General features: G+C 35.9%; 1 protein-coding gene across 11 annotated transcripts in view; it reads left to right on the top strand.

Annotated features, from left to right (window-relative positions):
* Window positions 1-21,878, top strand: part of CCDC73 (coiled-coil domain containing 73) — a 151,570-nt gene that overhangs the window by 106,083 nt on the left and 23,609 nt on the right. For 6 of the 11 annotated variants that reach the window (XM_070626591.1, XM_070626598.1, XM_070626595.1 and 3 more), the window contains 4 exons: window positions 7,916-8,044; window positions 8,546-8,605; window positions 9,991-10,095; window positions 18,307-18,417. In XM_070626591.1, coding sequence (XP_070482692.1) covers window positions 7,916-8,044; window positions 8,546-8,605; window positions 9,991-10,095; window positions 18,307-18,417 — 405 coding nt within the window. The remainder of the gene's footprint in view (window positions 1-7,915; window positions 8,045-8,545; window positions 8,606-9,990; window positions 10,096-18,306; window positions 18,418-21,878) is intronic. The other 5 variants (XM_070626600.1, XM_070626596.1, XM_070626597.1 and 2 more) reach the window with 1 other exon arrangement.

Here is a 21,878-nt window from a genome sequence, read left to right as displayed (position 1 = left end):
TAGGTTGGTATTTTTTTCCTCTGAACACTTCAAATATTTCTCTTCTTGCCTGTATGGTTTTGAGGAGAAGTCAGATGTAATTCTTATCTTTGTTCCTCTATAGGTGAGGTGTTTTGTTTTCTTCTGGCTCCTTTGAAAATTTTTTCTTTATCTTTAATTTTCTGAAGTTTGAATATGACATGCCTAGGTATAATTTTTGGGGTTACTTTATCCTTCCTGGTGTTCTCTGAGCTTCCTGGATCTGTGGTTTGGTGTCTGATATTAATTTGGAGAGATTCTCAGTCATTACTGCTTAAATTATTGCTTCTTTTCCTTTCTCTCTTTCTTCTCCTTCTGGTATTCCCATTATGCATGTGTACACTTTGTATAGGTGTCCCACAGTTGACAGATATTCTGTTCCACTTTTTTCAATCTTATTTTTTTGGTTTTAGTTTAGGAATTTCTGTTGTCATATCCTCAAGCTCAGAGATTATTTCCCCAGGCTTGTCCAGGTATTTTTGAGCCCATCGAAGGAATTCTTCATTTCTGTTGCAGTGTTTTTGATCTGTAGCATTTCTTTTTGACTCTTTCTTAGAATTTCCCTCTCTCTACTTACATTATCCATCTGTTTGCACGTGTTCTGTCTAATTTTTTCATTATAGCCTTTAGCATATTAATCATAGTTTTAAAAAATTCTTGTACTGATAATATTCCTGCTGTATCTGACTTTGGTTCTGATGCTTGTTCAGTCTCTTCAAACTGTTTTTTCCTTTTAGTATGCCTGGTAATTTTTTTGTTGAAAGGTGGTCATGATGTGCTGGGTGAAAGGAACTGCAGTAAATAGGCCTTTAGTAATGCAGTGGTGAGGTATATGTGGGGTGTCCTATGATTCACTCTCAGTCTTTTGGTGAGCCTGTTTTGCTGGACTGTGAACTTCACCAGTGCTTTGCATTCCCTCCACCCTAGGTGGTACAAGATGGTTGGAGGGGCTGGAGTTGGGTATTTGCCTTCCCCTAGGTAGTTTAGGCTCAGGTCAAATAGTTTCTTCTGAGAGGAGGCCTTCTTAAGAACAGAATGCTCTGGCTATTTCAAAATGATTCCTATCTTCTTCCTGCTGGCAACAGGAGGGAATTTTTCTCTGACATTTGCTGTGAGAGGACCTGGAGATGAAATTCACACAAGTGTGGGGGTCCCCCCTATGACTGTCTCCCCTGAGTTTTTAATTCTCAGAGTTGTCCATACTGAGCCTCTGGCATTTCATCAGTTACAGTTCAGGTTTTCTTGCCCTGGCAGTGGTTCCTGGGGGTTTCTGCTCTGGTAATTCATGATTCTCTGTATTTACCTGCCCATCTCTCCAGTTGTTGAGGCAGCAGTTTGCCTGGTGACCTCATTTCTCTGACAGATCTAAGAAGAGTTGCTGATTTTCAGTTTGTTTGGCTTTTTACTTGTTATTCAGATGAAGTGGCGACTTCTAAGCTCCTTACATGCTGAAGCAGAAACCAGAAGTCCCTCTGTTTTTATATTTAGCAGTAATTTTACTGAAATTAGAAATTTATTAAGGATCTAGAGACAGAGGCTTACATTTTGAAGAGGAGTATTTTGTGCTGCCAGGTGAATGACGTATATTTTAATGCATGATTTAAGAAATCAGGAAGTTTTGCTACTTTCTCTTTTAGCATCATTCAAGGAAAGCAAGACCACTTGGCATAAAAATTGCAGTGGTTTCTAAATGTTAAGCCAAAGTTCAAAGACCATTAATATTTCTAACACTATTATATCTAGGTCTTTGGTCTTATAACTGCCAATAAATTGGTTTTATATTCCCTGGACTCTTATTTTTATATCCAAGGGATCAGAAAAGTAAGAGCATAGATGTGCAGAACATTAGAATGAGTGGTAATTAGCATGTATTCCTATCCTTTAAAGTCTTATGTCTTTCTAGCAAACTACCTAAGAGGACAATTTATATGTAGAGAACATTTCTTTTCAGTCACATCCTAGAATATTAAAGATGACTGTTTTTAATATAAAGACAAAAAGGAATAATTTGCAAAAATTTGTCTGTAGTCCCAAATCAGAGAATATTTAAAAGGACCATTCATTTTTGTCAATATAAACTTCAAATGCAAGTATAAATAAATTCTGAGCAGTTGTGAATAAGCATGTTTTCGGTGATGTCTCTTTGGTTCATTTATTCTTTTAATATTTTTATCAATGACTTAAGTGATTAATCATATTAATTTGATGTTTTGTATTAAAATATTCTTATGCTATTTCAATTGGTTTTTGCATTATTATGAAAAGATTATACCTCATACATTTCTGTACTAAATTATGTATTTTTTCCATTAAATAAAGACAAATGTTTCTTTCTTTCTTTTTTTTGAGGAGGATTATCTCTGAGCTAACATCTGCTGCCAATCCTCCTCTTTTTGCTGAGGAAGACTGGCCCTGAGCTAACATCCGTGCCCATCTTCCTCTCCTTTATATGTGGGATGCCTACCACAGCATGGCGTGCCAAGCAGTGCCATGTCTGCACCCGGGATCCAAACTGGCAAACCCCGGGCCGCCAAAGCAGAACATGCGAACTTAACCGCTGCGCCACCGGGCCAGCCATGACAAATGTTTTATTGTAACATAATAGACTATTGTATTTCTAGTGTATAGTTTAAAACTGACCTGTAGATGGAGACGAGGCTCATGTAACTGCATGGAGAGATACCCTGGGTGGATTTATGTGAAAGAGGGAAGAATGTCTCTTTTTATGCATGAATGGAATAGTGTTGCTCATGAGCACTCTTGCCCCTTTTTCCCAGGTCTTTCAGCCTAGGTCAGGGCTACCTAAATGTGCTGATATGTCATGCAGTGGTGGTCTCTGTCACTGTAGAAAGCATTACAGTCAGTGATTGTGCTGCCAGGTAGTTCTTGGAAGAGAGATTGTATGGAAGGATAAAGTGAGAGAATTTTGTTACCTTTGAGAGTTCTAGGGCCGAGTAGTTGAAAGGATAGGAACTTAAAAATATATTTTAACAGCCAATTTTTAATATTTCAGACGTTCTCGGTACAATAATTTGGAATTTTGCATGTTTTTATGTAGTCTTGATTTTTAACTTTAAAAAAGTTTTTTCTCTTTTGATTTTCTTTTTCAGAAGCTAATCATTTAGTAACATTGGTTATATAATTCATCTAAAACTTTTAATTACTAATTTTGCTAAGATAATTTTTATTTTTCTTTTGTACTGTTTTATGATTTTGTCCAGAACAGTTAAGTTATTGGTTTGTGATAAGATAAAATTCTTTTTTTTTGTGGAGCAAAGTTAAACAGACCAAACTTAGTTGTTAGATTAAACCAGGTATTACAGTTTTGAATGCTGGGTTCACCATTATGGCAATCATGAAGAATTCCCGATGCTATCTGTGAACAACATTCATAACCTCTGCTGTTTGTCTGAGTAAACGTCAGAGCACTCAAGGAGATAGTGATATTTAACAGACTACCCCATACCAGAAAAGGAGGGGTAAAGGAGAAAAGGGCACAATATTTATGACTCTAGGAACTATAAGTTGTAATTTAATGAGATCAAAGCATGTGCTGTTTATTTGCTGCACTAACAACTTTGAATAAAATGGTTAGAAAACAGACAATGTACTAAAAGTTCAGGATATTTAAAAGCTATAAGGGCTGTTAAATCAAAAGCATATTTTCAGTGGAAAATCACTTCATGGAGGTCTCTGATTTTAATTTATTATGCTCTTAAGATTAAGTAAGTAATTTATAAGAAGAAAAGAAAGACATAAGAAATGATTAGTTTTTACTTTTGTCAGCCATATACTGGGTTTTCACCCCTAGTCCCTCTTCCCACTTCCCTGTTGTTTCATAACATTATTGTAATAGGAATCGATGCATTTTGGAGTGTCTCCTATAAAATTTAGCTGATTACAACAGCTCCATGTTTTCAGTTGTTGAAAAATATGGAAAGACATAGAAGTCTTTGCACTTTGTAATCTTGACTGAAGACAAAATTTTAAAAACCAATCCTCCTTTTTAAATTAGAATTGTAAGCCACTTTATGTGAATATAAATTTTAGCCTTATACCTCACTTTAACTGTACTTTTATCAATAGGACATTGTGTCTTATGAGTAAACCTAGAGCAGATCACTAATATGAAACAAGCCATGTAATAATTTACTTTCTAAGTTGTTTGAAGTTTATTTATTTCATACTGCTGTCTCTTGCTTTAGGAAAATTCAATATAAAAAAATTAAAAATTAAAAAACTTGTTGCAAGTTTTCTTTTAAAAACTATTTTAGTCTACAAAAAACACAGCTTGAAGGCAAGTTTTTTAGGAACACCAGTGTGTAAAGAAAGATGTACATTATTTTAAACCCAATATCATTGGTCTCTTTTTAAAAAAATAGAATCAGTTGAGCATAAAAGATTTATTTTTATTACTCAGATGACGTTTGACTAAATACTGAGTAACAATATAAATACCAGTCAAACATGCTATAAATCTGAGTTGAGATAAAACTTTTGAGATCCTCTAACAGACATTTTTCCTTTGAATTAATCTCTTAAGTTTTTAAGATGTTAAATTAATTGCTGAAATGACTAGATTTATTTTTATATCCTTCAGTATCCATGGTCAATTTAACTATAATCCCATGTTTTCAAATATTTATCCAAGGTAGAAATAATATGATCAATAAATTCTTTTGTTCAATAAATTTGTTAAATCAGAGACCATCTGGCTTATGAACTAGAGTAATGTCTTATTATACTGTCTTATTTTTGTAATTGTTTTCTAGTGGATTCTTTGATCTGCACTTATAATGCAGAATTAACCTATTTTAGGCTCACAGGCTTAGGGCTGTTGATTATAATAGTCAAGATTATTTTCTAGCCAAAAAATATGCTCTTCTTTTAAATGCCAGTGACTCACCGTCTACTAAGCTTTATTTTTCCATTATCAGTAAGGAAATTGCACTGTTCTGTTCACATTTAAACCAGGAGCATCTGTCTGTAACATGGTGGTCTACAGGGCTGCAGTTGTCACCTTGAAGCCAGTTGGTTCAGTGAGCAATTAAACCCTCAGCACTATACTTAATGGCTATCACTTTCTATGCAATCTTGCAAATTCGCTGTCAACTATTGTGTCATTAACAATAGTCTGTTTGGCTGATATTGACTTCTCTCATCAAATATTTTTATTGCCGTCTACTTTATCTTGAATAAATCAACTTATGAATTCATCAAATCTTATTTTAGGTAAAGATAAGTCACATTCTTTTTTCATATCATGGTCATCACTCTTTTCTTCTTATGTTCATTCTCATCTTTAGTTCCTCTTAGATCCCTGAATGTATTAATGTGCTTTGGGATGAGTATGAATCATGGTGCCTTTCCTTGAGGAGTTCTAGTCTATAGGAGAACCCTTACTGTTGTCAGCTATGAAAGAAGAGTCTTAATTCTTTAAATAAAGAAAAGAACAATTATTCACAGCACTATTAAGCATTCAGACTACTTTATTTTAAAAGTAGAGAAAATAATCATAGAATTCCTTTGGATTCACCATAGTAGCAATAATAGATAATAGTGCCTAGCATATAATAGATGATCCACAGTACTTACTGGGTGGAATACTACATTCCAGGCACTGTGTTCAGTTTTTAAAAATTATATCCCCATTTTACAGATGAGGAACTTGAGGCAGAATCAAGTTAAGTAAGTAACCTAAAGTTACACAACAAGAAAAATAGAGCTAGGATTGGAATCTAGACAAATTTGGCTCCAGAACCTGTGATCTTAACCATTCTACTAATATAGTAGCAGCATAAGCAATTTATCCACATAAGTTTCTTCTCTCCTTCATCCCCATTAGAAAGCATATATTTATTAAAAGGGAATAACTATTCATACTCTTGCACTGCCAGCTTCTTATATGCATTGAGTCTGCACATCTCTAGTTCTATGTGATAGTTCAGTTTCTAAAGGTCTTTTGGTACAAATAAATTCCTCTGGCTCCCTGATTGTCTTCCTTTTTCTTCCATTCCTCCAAAGCTCTGTCCTGAGGTCTCAGTTTTTCTTTTTTTATATTCTTTTTTTTTTTTTTTTTCCAAAGATTGGCACCTGAGCTAACATCTGTGGCCAGTCTTCTTTTCTTCTTCTTCTTCCCAAAGCCCCCCAGTACATAGTTGTATATTCTAGTTGTGAGTACCTCTGGTTGTGCTATGTGGGACGCCACCTCAGCATGGCCTGATGAGCAGTGCCATGTCTGCACCCAGGATCTGAACCGGTGAAACCCTGGGCCACCAAAGTGGAGTGCAAGAACTTAAACACCTGGCCATGGGGCTGGCCCCCATATTCTTTCTTTCAGTTGGCTTATACTCCTACATTCATTCATTCATTCACTTCATTTCATATCTTTATTTCCAGCCTCACATTTCTCTTTATCTCTGGTTCCCTATTTTCAACTGCCTGTAAGTCATCTCCTTTAATGACTTATTTTAACTTCAGGATCAGCAGAGCACACCTTGGATTGATTTTTCATTCTCTGCATCCCTTCTCCTCCTCCCCTCCACCCCCCAAAAATTCATACAACTCTCCTTTCGAAGGAAACTATCTTGCTGCCTGTGAAAGTGAACCATCACTGGTACATTGAAACTTCACTTGGGGGAATTCATCAGGTGTAACCTTTTACAATTTTAAAAAATATGAATGAAGGACTTTTTTTTGAGAATAGTTACAATAGGCTCAGGCCTAATAATTTGTGCTTTTCGGCTTTCTTAAGAGTCAGTATCAGAATATTGTCCATCGTAGAAAATATATTATGTCATTCTCCTACTCAAAATCCTTCGATGGTTAATTCCTCATCACCTATAGGATAAAATTAAAACTCTTTAGTTTGGCCTACAGATCTCTTTCAGTATTTGAATCCTGCCAGATTTCTAGCTAAAACTACCAATATTCTACTCCTCCCCCTTATCCATAGCATATTAGCTCCAGCCATATCGTGTTAGTTCTGTTTCCCTGAAAAATACCATGCTCTTTCATGTTTCTGTCCCTTTGTGCACATAGAATCTTTTTGCTTGGAATGTCTACTCTTTTTGGTCCTCTTTGCAAATTTATCTGTAAAGACTCAGTTCAGATACCATTTTTCCATGTAATGCCTTTTTGATACCCTCAGCCAGTTTCCTTCTTTATGCTGCTATACATTACTGTAATATAGCACTCATACATAATGTAATTATTTCATACATAAATTTCTTTTTCTTTTTCTTTTTCTTTTTTGAGGAAGATTAGCCCTGAGCTAACTACTGACAGTCCTCCTCTTTTCTGCTGAGGAAGCCTGGCCCTGAGCTAACATCCGTGCCTATCTTCCTCTCCTTTATATGTGGGATGCCTACCACAGCATGGCGTGCCAAGCAGTGCCATGTCTGCACCCGGGATCCAAACTGGCGAACGCCGGGCCGCCGAGAAGCGGAACGTGTGTACTTAACTGCTGCGCCACGGGACCAGCCCCTAAATTTTTCTCATTAGATGCTGATGAACTTGGGAATTGATAATCTTTTTATTATCATTTCATCTGGGAAGATTTTTGTTGAATAAGTAATGAATGAAAACTCCCTAGTTCTGGTTGTTTAGTTCATTTAGTTAGTGCACTCTTTTTAAGAGCAAAGATCATGCATTTTATCCTTATATCATTGTCTTCGCTATTCCATAGCCACAAATAGCATTCCCACCTTGGCTATTTATCTTGCAAGGGAACTAGGGGAAATAGACCTTGATGGACCAGTAGTATTATCTTGATATATGAAATGTAGTAAATTATAATCATAGGTTTAAAAATGGACTTTAAAAATGTCAGAAAAATACATTGCTTTGATGAAATATGTATGCTGAATTTTCTGTTTGATGTTTTTCCTATGTTAAGGAGCTAAAAAAAGTAACCTCAGACTTGATAAAGTCCAAGATCGCGTGTCAACATAAGATGGGAGAAGAAAACATCAGTTTAACAATTAGAGAACAGAAATTTCAAGAACTTCAAGAAAGATTCAACATGGTATTTAATTAAACATATTCATGTGTATAAAATTAATATTTTTGTAAAACTTTGAAGCTCCAGATTATAATACAAAAATGTTCCTTCTTCGTAAAGTTAATATACATAGTAAAAAAAGGTATTATGAATCTTTTTTTTAATTATTAGATAATTTTTGCCATTATCAACATGACTTTAGGACAGTAAAATTTGGCTATAACTATTTTATTTCCACTTTAATATGGTATCAGGTAATCTTCTGGTACAGTGGTGTCTCCAGAAAAGTTTTTGGAGATGAGAAATTGTATAGTTTTTAATATTAACATTTATAAGTTTGTACCAGCCTGTATTGGGTATCTAATACATATTCAGTTCACTAGAGTCACCACTTCAACAGCAAACAGTGTTGGCACTCTGGAGTAATAATAGGTCATGACACTTCCAAATTTGTTGAGCACTGAATTGAATGTAGAACTCGCCAAATTTTGTATCATAACTTTAAAATTATTCACATTTTTTAAGGAATTGGAATTAAATAAGAAGATTAATGAAGAGATTATCCATATTCAAGAAGAAAAACAGGCAAGCAATCATAAGATATTTTGGAAGCTAGTAAATATTTTAAAAAGCAGATACAATGTGGGAAATAAGTAACAAATGGAATCATGCCTAGGTCAGTTCCTAGCACATAGTAAGTACTCAGTTGGTGCATATTGAATGAATACATGTGTACCTTTTTAACCAGGTCTCACATATACTCCCATTAAAAAACAAATGAGAGAAGAAATGGGGAAATGTTGGTCAAAGGGTACACACTTCTAGTTATAAGATGAGTAAGTTCTGGGGACTTAATGTACACATGGTGACTTTAGTTAACAATACTGTGTTATATATACTTGAAAGTTGCTAAGAGAGTAAATCTTAAGTGTTCTCACCACACACAAAAAAATTGGTAATTATGTGAGTTGATAGAGATGTTAACCTTATTGTGTTGTGATCATTTGGCAATATATACACATATCATCATGTTACACACCTAAGCTTACACAATGATATATGTCAATTATATCTCAAAAGCTGGAAAAAATGTTACATTAAAATATTTTATAGGGGCTGGCCCCGTGGCCTAGTGGTTAAATTTGGTGCGCTCTGCTTCAGCAGCCTGGGTTCAGTTCCTGGGTGCAGACCTACACAACTTGTTGGCAGCCATGCTGTGGCAGTGACCCACATACAAAATAGAGGAAGATTGGCATGGATGTTAGCTCAGTGAATCTTCCTCAGCCAAATATATGTGTGTGTGTGTGTGTGTGTGTGTGTGTGTGTGTATTTTAAATAAATAGAATGAGTTAAAATAAATCAGCCTTTTCCTTGATGATTTAGACCAGTGTTACCCTAGCAGATAATTATTGAAATGTCTGTATGCTTAGAGCATGCATTTACAGGATATTATACTCTTATTTAAATCTATTTGACATTTATAATTCTTCTATTTTTAAAAAAAAAGTGTGAGAAAGAAAACTTCTCCTGTTTCTTTTTTCCTCCTCTGTTTTTTCCTCCATTTGATTCTGAATGCATGCCATAACATCCTAGCCCATTAGCAATATGACGTTTTAGTAGTGGTATATTTACTATTTGGAGAGCAAGCCAACAAACGTTTTAGTTTTGAATTCTTCACCTTTTTCAGTAGTGTCTCAGAACTTATGGTCCATTTCAAAAAAGTTTGTTATTTGAGGAACTCTTGAAAATAGTACTGTGTAAGAAATCATGTAATATAAATTATTCTAGATATTAAATTAGTAAAATGTGTCATTAATTTATTTCAGTATATTGTTTGTTATAGCATTGAAATTAAACTATAAAGATAAGAAGTTAAGAAACTAGAAAATGTATTTTAAGAATGAGTTTAGAAACATACCTACTATCTTAAAACTTTTTCAATCAATATATATATTTATATTTTTTTAAAGGATATCATCGTTTCTTACCAAAATATGCAACAATTACTTCAGCAACAGACTCAAGCTAATACTGAAATGGAAGCAGAATTGAAGGTGCTAAAGGAAAATACTCAGGTTTTATATATATATATATATATATATATATATATATATGTTTTAAATATTTTCATCTAATGAGCTTCACCTGTTTAGCTGCATGCATCTGTCCAACTTTATCTGAGGTCATTTTGGATTTTAGGGGTAAAATAATGGCTTCCTTCATCAACATGGTATAAATGTCCAAAGTAATGAGCATTTTTTAAAAAACATTTAAGTCACTAGTTAAATGTCAATTTTATCAAGTATTTGATTTAATTTTGTAACAGATTGAATGGGATTTTTCTTTTCTTTGTCTTAGAATTGTAGCCAAGATCCAAAACTGAAAATAAAAGGTGACAAGTGTCACCATATTCTAAGAGAGTGGTCAGTGACTCCCAGAAATTGGGGGCAGATCTCTCTTCACAGGAACATGATAGAACTGATCCTATTACCACAACAATTGTGCTATCATCTTCTTTCCAGTGTATATAAGAAAGTGGCTGGGGAGGGGAAGAAATTATGGCTGTTTTGTGAGTTGAAGGTTCAATAAGAGGCTTTTTCTCTTAGATCCATAGTGGAGGGGGTGTATTTCCCCTCATGAAGCTAAGTGAAAGGGTCTACAGGAAAATCACTTGGATAGATGGGTGTATAAGAAGGGCAGACTGCCATCTTGTTCCTCAGATGGATGCTTGAAATATTGTGGAAACCTGAAGTCCACTCTGGAGTTACCAGTAGAGTAGAATGTGACAAGTTCATGTGGAAGAACTTGGCATGTATTTCTTGAAGTTTGAAAGTGTACCAAGAACATATAAATTGATGCCCAGTTCTGGTCTAGAAATTTCAAGGAGGAAAGTTTTTGGAGTAATCTGTGCCAATGGGGCTTGAAGTGTGTTATGCTTGTTCCAATAGTATATGGCCCTGGAAGGGTGCAAAAGGGAGAACCTGGAGGTTCCTTGGCTGCACATGAAGGAACATGGAGGTTAGCAGAAGGGCAGGAATTGCCCTGTGTGTCACTAGGCTGAGTGATGGGATGTCCATCTCAAGAGAAGGAGCTGGGGACATGTTCTCCTGGGGTGGCCAGTGGAACATATTTGTGCCCCTCTCAAGGGATTCTTGGTAATAAAGGGTGAAGCTGAACATTTCCCAAGAAAACTAGGATTACCTCTCATGTAAAACCACCATCAGCAGAGGCCAGGACCCGCCTCATTGGTATGTAAATGTACAGTTGCAGAGGGACCCATACTCAGAAGAGCCTCATGCTTCAGGTTTAATATTCTGTGGTCACTGTGTTAAAATTTTTATTAATTTTTTTTTGAGGAAGATTAGCCCTGAGCTAACATCTGCTGCCAATCCTCCTCTTTTTGCTGAGGAAGACTGACCCTGTGCTAACATCCGTCCCATCTTCCTCCACTTTAAATGTGGGACGCCTATCACAGCATGGCTTGCCAAGCAGTGCCATGTCCGCACCCGGGATCCAAACCGGTAAACCCCGGGCCACCGAAGTGGAACGTGCGAACTTAACCACTGTGCCACCAGGCTGGCCCCTAATTTTTAACTTTGAATGTATGTTTTGTAAATTAAGTCTGTTGGGAAAATGGAGCATGCACTGGGGGCTTGGAGCCTCGGCTCAGACATTCTCCTGTCTCCCACTGTCTCCCACTGTCTCCCAGGACCAGTTCTTGGCTGCTGGCTCTTCCACCCTTTGGTGCCCTTGGCCCTGCCTGGCCTCCTCCTTCCTGCTCCTGTCTCACCACTGCTGTGGGTTGACTGGGTCACACTGATAGAGAAAGGCCTTTGTTCTGCTCTTGCCCTTTACCTCTGGTGGGGGCTAGATGTAGCAGGGAAGGTCTGGGTCGAGTGCATGTGCATCATAGCATCTTCTGTCCAGGTTGGCAGTGCCTTGGCATGTTAGGTAGGTGTCTTGGCAGGGAGCGAGTCCCAAGTCCAGATACTGAGGTATATCCCTGCCCAGCAGTTGCAATCCCTTGGGGGTTACTCATTTGCCATGGGTTGGGACAGAGGGCCTGTGGGACAGGGAGATTAACTTCCCCACCCCCAGCCAGGACATAGTACATGGGTCCAGGAGGTAGAACCCAGTAGCTAGTGGATCTTGTTGTGCTGAGTCATGTGGCTAGGCCATTAGGCATCTGTGAAGACTTGCATTTGCCCTGTGAGTATCCCCCTGCCCAAGGGACCATGACGTTAAATAGAAAATAAAAAGCATTATGATAGGTTAACAGGGAGAGAGAGAGAGAAAGAGACAGGGAGAGAGGGATCATGAAGAAAGGAAAAAGTTTTATATTTTAGTATCTTTAATAGTGCTTTTTTCCCTTCCTTTTTTCATTTTGCACTGGTCCTCACAAATTATGCTGAGTCCATCATCATTGAATGGAACCACACTTAACCTGAACAATGCAATTTTATCTCCTTACCATTGATGTTCTATGACTAGTCATGTAAAGAGAGTTTTGCATTTCTTATTTCTCTTGCCTGCCCCCAATACTGTAGGAGTTAGACCTAGAAGAGGGAGAGGGAAGAAGTGTGCTAGAGTCAAACTTCTCCTTCTTCTTAACTCCAATAAAAGGCTAGTAAAAAAATTTCTTTGAAAGTCCAATTATAAGCAAGTATCCCTCCACCTCCTCTACCCACTTTATAGATGGATAACTGGGACTATTTCTCTAATACAGTGTGTTGAACTTTCTCCCAAGAAACACATCATTTACCCAAGTTCTTTATGAGTTGCAGTTAGCAGGACTGTCTCCTAATCCATTTAAAGGAGTTGAAACATAGATTTTTAGACTGAACAAAATATTAGAGATTAGCCAATCCAGCCATTTCATTTCATGCTGAAATAGATATCCAGCAAGTGTAAGTGATGTAGTTCAAGGCTTCATCATTAGTGGGAAGACTATGGTTAAGTCTTGGTTCTGATTCTGCTCCAGCACTATTTCTACAACATTACGTTGTTAATGTATTTTTCCTAGATCTATGAGAGCTCCTACTTTTGTTAGATCAGTTATACGAAGACCACAACTTTTAAACTGCCCTTCATAAGCTCTAAATCCAATATTTATGTATCATTGAATATTCTATAGGGCCTATTGTAGTCATAGATATATATAGTCCTGTGTTTCTTTGAGTTAACAATGACTTAACTGTGGTTCCAGGATCTTTTAACTATAACTGCCAATATCTTAGATAATCCAATTGCCTCTTTCTTTAGCACCATTATTACCTTGACAGTTCATAGAGAAACTAGATTTCATATAGTAAAATTTCAAACCAAGTATTGGCACAAACAGGATAGAAGTGTCAGATTTTTATTTTGACAAGTAAGGACATTAAAAAATAAATAGTACTATCTATCATCACTTTTATTTTATAAAAGAGAACATTTTGACTCCAAAAGTACATTAAGGATATAATCTCAGGATAATGGACAGTCTTTTACAAGAAAAGACATCTGATGACCTTATATTGACTTTTTTTTTGCCATGGACTAGTGAAGTTTTGTCATGGATCAATACTTGTTTGCAGACTGGTGTTGGAGAACTACTGATATATAGTGTAACAAAATATTAACGTTGAACTGTTGCTGAGGATTATGCTGCATAGATATCTCCAGTGTTCTCTTGAGGAGCATTCTCATTCCACCTGTACTAAAAGGGGTCATTACTCTTCCTAGGGGTCTACTGTTTTTCAGTGCTCTGCAATCATACTGTCATCTATCTTTTTTTTTTTTGTTTTTGAGGAAGATTGGCCCTGAGCTAACATCTCCCACCAATCCTCCTCTTTTTGCTGAGGAAGATTGGCCCTGAGCTAACATCTGTGCCCATCCCTCTATTTTATATGTAGGATGCCTGCCACAGCATGGCTTGACAAGGTCTGGTCCACACCCAGGATCCAAACTGGCAAACTCCGGGCCACTGAAGCAGAGCATGCGAACTTAACCACTAAGCCACTGGGTTGGCCCTATCTTATTTTTTTAATAATAGTACAATGTGGAGCATAGAGACCTAAATTCTCATGATAGAGAATATTTTCTACTATGATTTAATTATGGTTTAGTCCAGATATAAGTATAGTATGCAGCTGCAGTCATAGTGTTAACAAGAATAATTTACTTAGTGTGCTTTTATAGTCATAGTATTAACATAGTACTAACCAGGATAATTTACTTAGTTTTTGGTATATTAAAGCATTAACAGATAGTTTTATTTTGACTTTCCACAATATCCATTTTTCAGAGATGGGTTTCAGATTTGTTAATCCAGATGCAAATAATGCCAAATAAGAGCCTCAAAGAGTATCTGGCACATAGCAGGAGCTCATTAAATTTTATTAAATGAACGAATGATTGATTAACAATGAATAAATTCAGACTTTTTGCAAGTTCAGATATTGCCAGGTCAGGGCTTCTGGTTATATGTTGAGTTGAAGCCACACATTCCCTTTTTTTTTTTTTTTTGGGGGGAAGATTAGCCCTGAGCTAACTGCTGACAATCTCCTCTTTTTGTTGAGGAAGACTGGACCTGAGCTAACATCCGTGCCCATCTTCCTCTACTTTACATGTGGGACGCCTGCCACAGCATGGCTTGCCAAGAGGTGCCATGTCCGCACCCGGGATCTGAACCAGCAAACCCCGGGGCTGCCGAAGCAGAACATGTGAACTTAACTGCTGCACCACCGGGCCAGCCCCCACACATTCACTTCTATTTCCTTCTCAAACTGCAGTAAAATAACATTCATAAATCTACAAGGACAAGGAAATAGGGAGAGGAAACAATAAAAATAAAGTTTTTAAAGTAGGAATAAGATGCAAAATTAGAAATTTACTTGGAAAATGAGAGAAAGTAGAAACACAAGTCAAAGATGCAGAAATGGTCAGGAATTGCAAGTGGCATGTGCCTCTACAACTAGGGTGCACAACTGAAGCCAAAATCTAGAAGGTCTAGGGCATGCCTGGTGGTGCACTGGTTAAGTTTGCACACTCCGCTTTGATGGCCAGGGGTTCGCAGGTTCAGATCCCAGGCATGGACCTACGTACCACTCATCAAGCCATGCTGTGGTGGCATCCTACATATAAAATAGAGGAAGATTGGCACAGATGTTAGCTCAGGGCCAATTTTCCTCACAAAAAAACCCCCCAACAAAACAAAAACTAGAAGATCTATATAAGAACCTATTGCCCCTCCAGATTCTCTTCCCTACCCTGCACAAATAGGCACTGGCTGTCTCCTACAGGCAGAAGCTTGGGGGTTTACGTTGGAGAGTTTGAGTGACCGCTGAGGTTGGGGCGATCCAGTGGTTTGTTGGAGACAGCTTGTACCAGGCCGAGCTGCTTATTAGGGCTGTTGTCATTTTGTGAGGTGGTTGTTAAACCAGTGGTAGCTTAAAATTGACCCTAGTGGGACTATTTAACACTAATGAAATTCGCAAATGCTGCAAATCAGGCGTTTTTGCTTTTTTTTTTTTTTTGCCAGTACATTGGTGAGAGTATTCTATTGAAAACAAGTGGAAAGTGTACAGAATTCTGAGACCTCCCAGCCCAGTTTTCCCATTTAGAGGGCAGCTAATTTTATAACTTCCAGGCAGGATAATGGAAGATTCCTTTCTGGAGGAACTAACCTGCTCAAGAGAAAAGCCTATAGCTGCTACAGTTAAACTTTCCTGGTGAAATAGCTCAGCCAGGTCAACCTACAGCGAAGCTCACCATCTGACAAAACTTTCAACCTTATTCTTAAATATGAATAGGCGGTTAAAGATCATTAGACATTTGAAAGTCTCCAACATGAAAAACTGACAAAACAAACAGGGTAATGAAAAAAACTTGGAGAAACTAAGAAAATATACTCAGTTAATAGAAATATATGTATTAATCCCCAAATCAAGAATTAGGAATCTATTAAAAAAAAGGAAATCTTCATAAAATAAAAGAGAACCCTTAAAATGAATATACTATCAGACATAAAAATACAATGGAAAGGTTGGAAGATAGTCTTCCAGGAAGCAGAACCAAAAGACAAGAAGATGGAAAACAAGAGAGAGAGAAACTGAGGAGTCAGTCCAAGAGGTCTGATAAGTTTCAGAGTGAACAGAGAAAATGGAAGGAGGAAATGACCAAAGAAATAATACAAGATGGTAGCCTAGAACTGAAGGATTTGACTTTGTTGTGCCCAACACCAATGCATATCACTGTGAAATTCATACTACACTCAAAGAGAAGATTCTAAAACTCTCTGTGGGAAAAAAAAAAAGTAGGTCATATACAGAGAATTAAGAATGGCAGTGTAATGGCTCAGACTTCTCACTGGCAACACTGGAAGGTAGAAGATAATAGAAGTACACTTTTAGAGCTTGGGGAGAAATAGATTTCCCAAGCAGACGTGTACTGCGTTCACCCAAACAAATTGTTAAGTATTGGTAGAATAAAGATATTTTGACATGCAGGATCTCAAAAAACAGTACTATCCATGCCTCCTTTATCAAGAAGTAATAGAAAGTTTGCTTTACCAAGACAGGGGGATAAAATAGGAAAGAGGGAACCGTGATGTCTAGGAAACAGGAGATCCACCCAGAAGAGACAAGAAGTCCTCAGAGAGAACCTTAGCCGTGTTGCAAATGGAAAGAGCAATAGGTCCAAATTGTAATGGAAGGATGAAATGTCTCCAAAAAACAGAAACTGAGAGAATACCTGATGTAGGCAGTTTCTCTTAGATGGGGATATGGACAGGGACAGGAAATGATTGACATACTTAATACACAGTTTTAGAACGTAATGCTCTTGGTCATTTATTACCAGAATAGAGACCATGGCATATTCTTCCATGTCTCCTCTAAACTTTGTTTATCTCCCAAAATACACTGTTATCAATATAAAGAGATACTGTAAAATATTTGCTAGAATGTTCAAGTAGTAAGCATCTATTAAATATACACCATTGTAAATATTCAGAATGCCCTATTATTATATGTACCTATAAATTAAGAAGAAAACACGACTTCTGTAAAAATATTTACTTCATTCTGAAGTAGAGACAATCAAAATAGGTGTTCATTGAGTCCTTTCAATAGTGCATAGCTCTTTATGAGATAGAGGAGAATCATGTTGAAATTGTAAAGTACATTTTATTAGATGTTTCCATAATTTTGCGTAATTATTTTTTTTGCATATTGATACTAGATATAATTGAGAAGTCTAAATAGATGCAATACTATGAAGCCTTTAAAATAAGATAGATCTGTATATAATGATATGGACAGTAAACAATACATATTATTTTTTTAAAACATTACAGAATAACATGGTATGTATGATATAGTTTCATCTGTATGTAAAAATATATATTCTATACACTTTTATGCTTAGAGACAATTTCTGGAAGGATACCCACGAAACAGCTAAGTGGTTACCTCTGGGGAGGAGAACTAGAGAACCGATAGAGGAAAACTTTGCTTTTTCTTCTTATATCCTTTGCATGGCTTAAAATGTTTACCCTGAATGTACATAGGTTTCATGGTGATAAACAAATGAACTTAAAAATCCCAGAGGTATCAGACATGTAGGTAGAATTCTTACTGTTTACCCTTTTACAGAAGTTTACTTGGATTATCAGCAGACATTGAAGAAACCTAATAATATTGGTGACACTGATTTAATAGCTTTAAAACCCTTGTCTTAGAAAACACTTGGTAGTATTTTACTTTTAAAGATTTTTGGGGGGGCAGAGGGTGGTGTGCTGGTGATTATGTTAATTTATGAAATAATAAGTTAATATGGTAAATATTGAAGCTCTACTAAAAAGTGTTAATTTGAAAATTAAAATTATATTTAAGGGTTTTCTAGCCAGTTAATTTCTAAAATAAACAGATACAGAAAAAATGTTCTAGGGTAGTTAAAATTTTTTAGTAGTGTTAGGCTGGATTATGCTACATTTCATATTTTTCAGTGCTGTACTTTATATTACTTTTTCAGTACATTAAAACTTATGCAGTGAAACTGAATAATGGCAATGTTTTTATACCCTTTTATAGCCATTTCTTTTTCATAACCTCCCCCTATTTCCTGTTAACTAAACTATAAGCACCTTTCTGTTAATTTATGAAAATTATTGTTGAGATAGCACATTATCACTGATCTGTATGGCACTTTCAGCATGTTAGAAGCAAAGGTCCAAGCAACATAAAACACATCAAAATTCATTAATGTGGTATTGATTATTTTTTGGATAATTAATTTTATTGCAGACCCTTGAAAGAGATAATGAGCTGCAAAGGGAGAAGGTAAAAGAAAATGAAGAAAAGTTCCTTAATCTTCAAAATGAGCATGAGAAGGCACTAGGAACTTGGAAAAAGCATGTAAGTTTATTAAATATTGAAATATTTTAAATAGTTGTAGACATTTAAAATAACTATTAAATGCTAAGAAAATATTGCAAAAATAATATAGGAGTAAAGTCAGACATTTTCTTCTTGCACTTACATTTCCAAGAGGTGAATGCTTTTTAAAAGCTAGATTTAATAAAGTTTTTATAATGCTTTCATGCATGAAAAACCATACATATACACGTGTGTATTTATATATATATATCAAATTTGACTTCCCATATGCGACAAAGAAAAATTAATTTAACTTTTCATAAAACTATTGCATAGTATTTTAGTAAATGATTAAAATAAACAATTACATAGGTACTATTGTTAGCTGATCTATTTAGCTTCCTCAGCAGTTTTGTTGAGATGCATTAAAGCCATGTTTAGAACATGTATACAGTAGTTGAGTTCTATAGTGTTAAGATTTTATCATCAGAGTTGATACGTTATAAACATGACTATTTCCTTAAACCACAGTGGTCTATTTCATACTAAATTTTGATTTCAGTGAACTAGATAGTGAAAGTGTAAAATGATGTAAATTAATGTTGTGAAATATAAAGGTTCACTTTAGAGATTGTGGATCCCAAAATTGATTCTTCTATTTTAATGTCTATTTTTATTGATTTTCAATTCTTTAAAAGAAGTAACACGATAGAAAGTCACTATTTATGAGTTTATGAAAGCTATATTTTGGGAAAGTAAGACTATATTTTAGACTATTATACTAATTATACTATATTATTCTAATATTTTATTAATGTAATATATATCTAAATACCAGCTTGATAACATTTTCTGTAGGTAATTTTGTTTGATATAATTGTTATATATAAGTAACTCTTGATTTTTCAATTCATTTGCAGCTAACATGTTCTCTTAATTTGCATTTTGGAGAGATCAAGTCTTCACTGATGAATTTGATAAGCTTTACCCAAATCTCAAAAAGTATTTTGTAATTAATTTTACCAGCATACTAAAAAATGCCTAATAATCTCTAAACTAGTAAAGTTTATCATTAAGCAACAAGCATAATAATATTTATTTTAGCTTTAACTAATTCACATTGCACCCCAACACTTCCTTCTCATTCCTAATGTTTAAAAGACCATGGAAATGGTAGTCAGGATAAGGAAAACTGTAAAATGAAAAGGGAATATAAACTTAAATTTGCCAGCCATGCCAAAAAAAAAAAAGATTAGTTGAGCTAAGAAGATTAAATGTTCATTTTTCCCGATGAAACTACAACTGTGCCCCTCCCCCAAGAAAAAAATCAATTGAATTAAGAAAAATATGCATTCAGTTTCACTGGTAAGGCCTCAGTCTGTAAATTTAAATGAAATTGGTTTTGTTTTAGGATTTTTAGCATCTATAATCATTTCACTGCCATATGGTTTAGTGCTAAACAGAACATAATTAAGAAAAAGCTGCTTTGGTTCTATTAGAGTTTTCTTGAATGGGAGATCAGATGTACTCTTTAATTCTATTTCTGTCTCAAAGTTTTTCACCATTCTTCAGTGAAAGACAATTATAGAATTATAGTATTGCTACTGAGATTGGATCAAGATGGCTTAAAAAAAGATACGGACAAAAATAAGATGGAATCGTATAAATGCTGGTTTCAAAAAAGAAAACAGTGAAAGAAAATACCGTACAAATAGAACTTAGTGAATATTATTAGACAATATATTTAAAATTCATTGAAATATTATAAAGAACAGTGTTATGTATATCTGTTTTCATTTGGCTAGTTATATAGCCAGTGGATAGGTATAGACAAAAAGACAGTAAATGAGGATGTTCAGGAATTACTCAGGGGAAGTGGGGGTGGTCACAAACGGAACTTGATTCACAACATTTGTTGAGCATGTATTATGTGTTAGGCACTGTTCTAGATAGTGGACTTTCAAACATGCTTTAAATACAAAGATTAATAAAGAGTCACACTCTCAAAGGAACAGGTAACTAGGAAATTAACCACAATAGTATGGAGTGCTTTTAGTAGTATTAACAAATTACTATGAAAGCACAAAATAAGCCATGTCATTTAGCTAGGTTGGAGAAAGTTTTAGAGAAAAGATGACACTAGAGTTTGGCCTTGAAAGACGAATAGGGTTTCACCAGGCAATAGGTGCCCATTTCCTACACTTCCCATTCCTTCCTGTTGGCATTGCATTTAAGAAAGAATGGGAGGGGGCCAGCCCTGTGGCCGAGTAGTTAAGTTCGCCCACTCCGCTGCGGCAGCCCAGGGTTTGGATCCTGGGTGCGGACATGGCACTGCTCGTCAGGTCATGTTGAGGCGGCGTCCCATGTGCCACAACTAGAAGGACCCACAACTAAGATAGACAACTATGTATGGGGGGGATTTGGGGAGATAAAAGTAGGAAAAAAAAAAGATTGGCAACAGTTGTTAGCTCAGGTGCCAATCTTTGGGGAAAAAAAAAAAAAGAAAGAAAGAATGAGAGAAATCATGAAGGCACGAAACTTCACTTTCAAGGGTTACAAATAGTCTGGTTTGAATAAGCACAGGATGTGTGGAATGTGATTTTAGAAAATGAGTTGAGATCACCTTCTGAAGGGTTCCTTACTAAGGAAGTTGAATTTTATAAGTAATGGGAAGCCACTGAGAATTTTAAAGCAAAGAAATAACATAGTCAGATCTGTGTTTTAGAAAAATAATTCTTGCAATAGTGTAGAGGATGGCTTTATGGAAAGAGACCAGTAAGAAGAATATTGCAAATAATCTAACCATCAACCTCTGTGGGTGTGAATTAGGGCAATAGTAATGAGAACAGAGAAGAGAGAGATGCAGGAAGCATTTTGGAGGTAGAATTGGCAGGATTAGTGGCATTTTCTATATACTGAGTGTTAGAAGGGGAAAGGAGTCCAGTGTGAGAGTCTGAGAATCATATAACTAGTAGAATAATACTGTCATTAACCTACATAAGGAATGTGAAAGGAGAAGCAGATTTGGTGGATGGAAATATTGAGTTTAATTTTAGAACTGTTGAATTTATGGGGCCTGCAGGAGATCTAGCTTGAAATGCACACCATGCATTTGGAAATGTGAATCTAATCTTAGGAGAGAAGTTGGGAGATGAGATACAGATTTAAGATTTATTAGCATAAAGATGAAATTTGAAGGTATAGGTATGATAAGATTATCTATGGAAGGAATGGAAGACTTGAAGAGAAGAAGGTTAAAGAAGAAAGAGCCTTGAAGTATGCCAACATTTTGTGAGTGGTTAGAGACAGAGAGAGTGGGCGGGGGGGTGGGGGGGGCGGGAAGCAAAAGGGGAGGAGGGGGACCATCGTTAGAATGTGAGAAAGGGAGGAGGATAAAGAGAGTAGTACGTTAAAGCAGAGAAAAGAGACTCTTTCAAGGACAGGTTGTCAACATAGTCATGCTACGGAGCTGTTAAATGGTATGGTATGAAACTTGGAAA

Source organism: Equus przewalskii, chromosome 6 (genome assembly GCF_037783145.1).
Source record: "Equus przewalskii isolate Varuska chromosome 6, EquPr2, whole genome shotgun sequence".
Classification (NCBI taxonomy): Eukaryota; Metazoa; Chordata; class Mammalia; order Perissodactyla; family Equidae; genus Equus; species Equus przewalskii.
The sequence above is the reverse complement of the archived record's forward strand: the minus strand, read 5'-3'. Positions and strand labels throughout refer to the sequence as shown.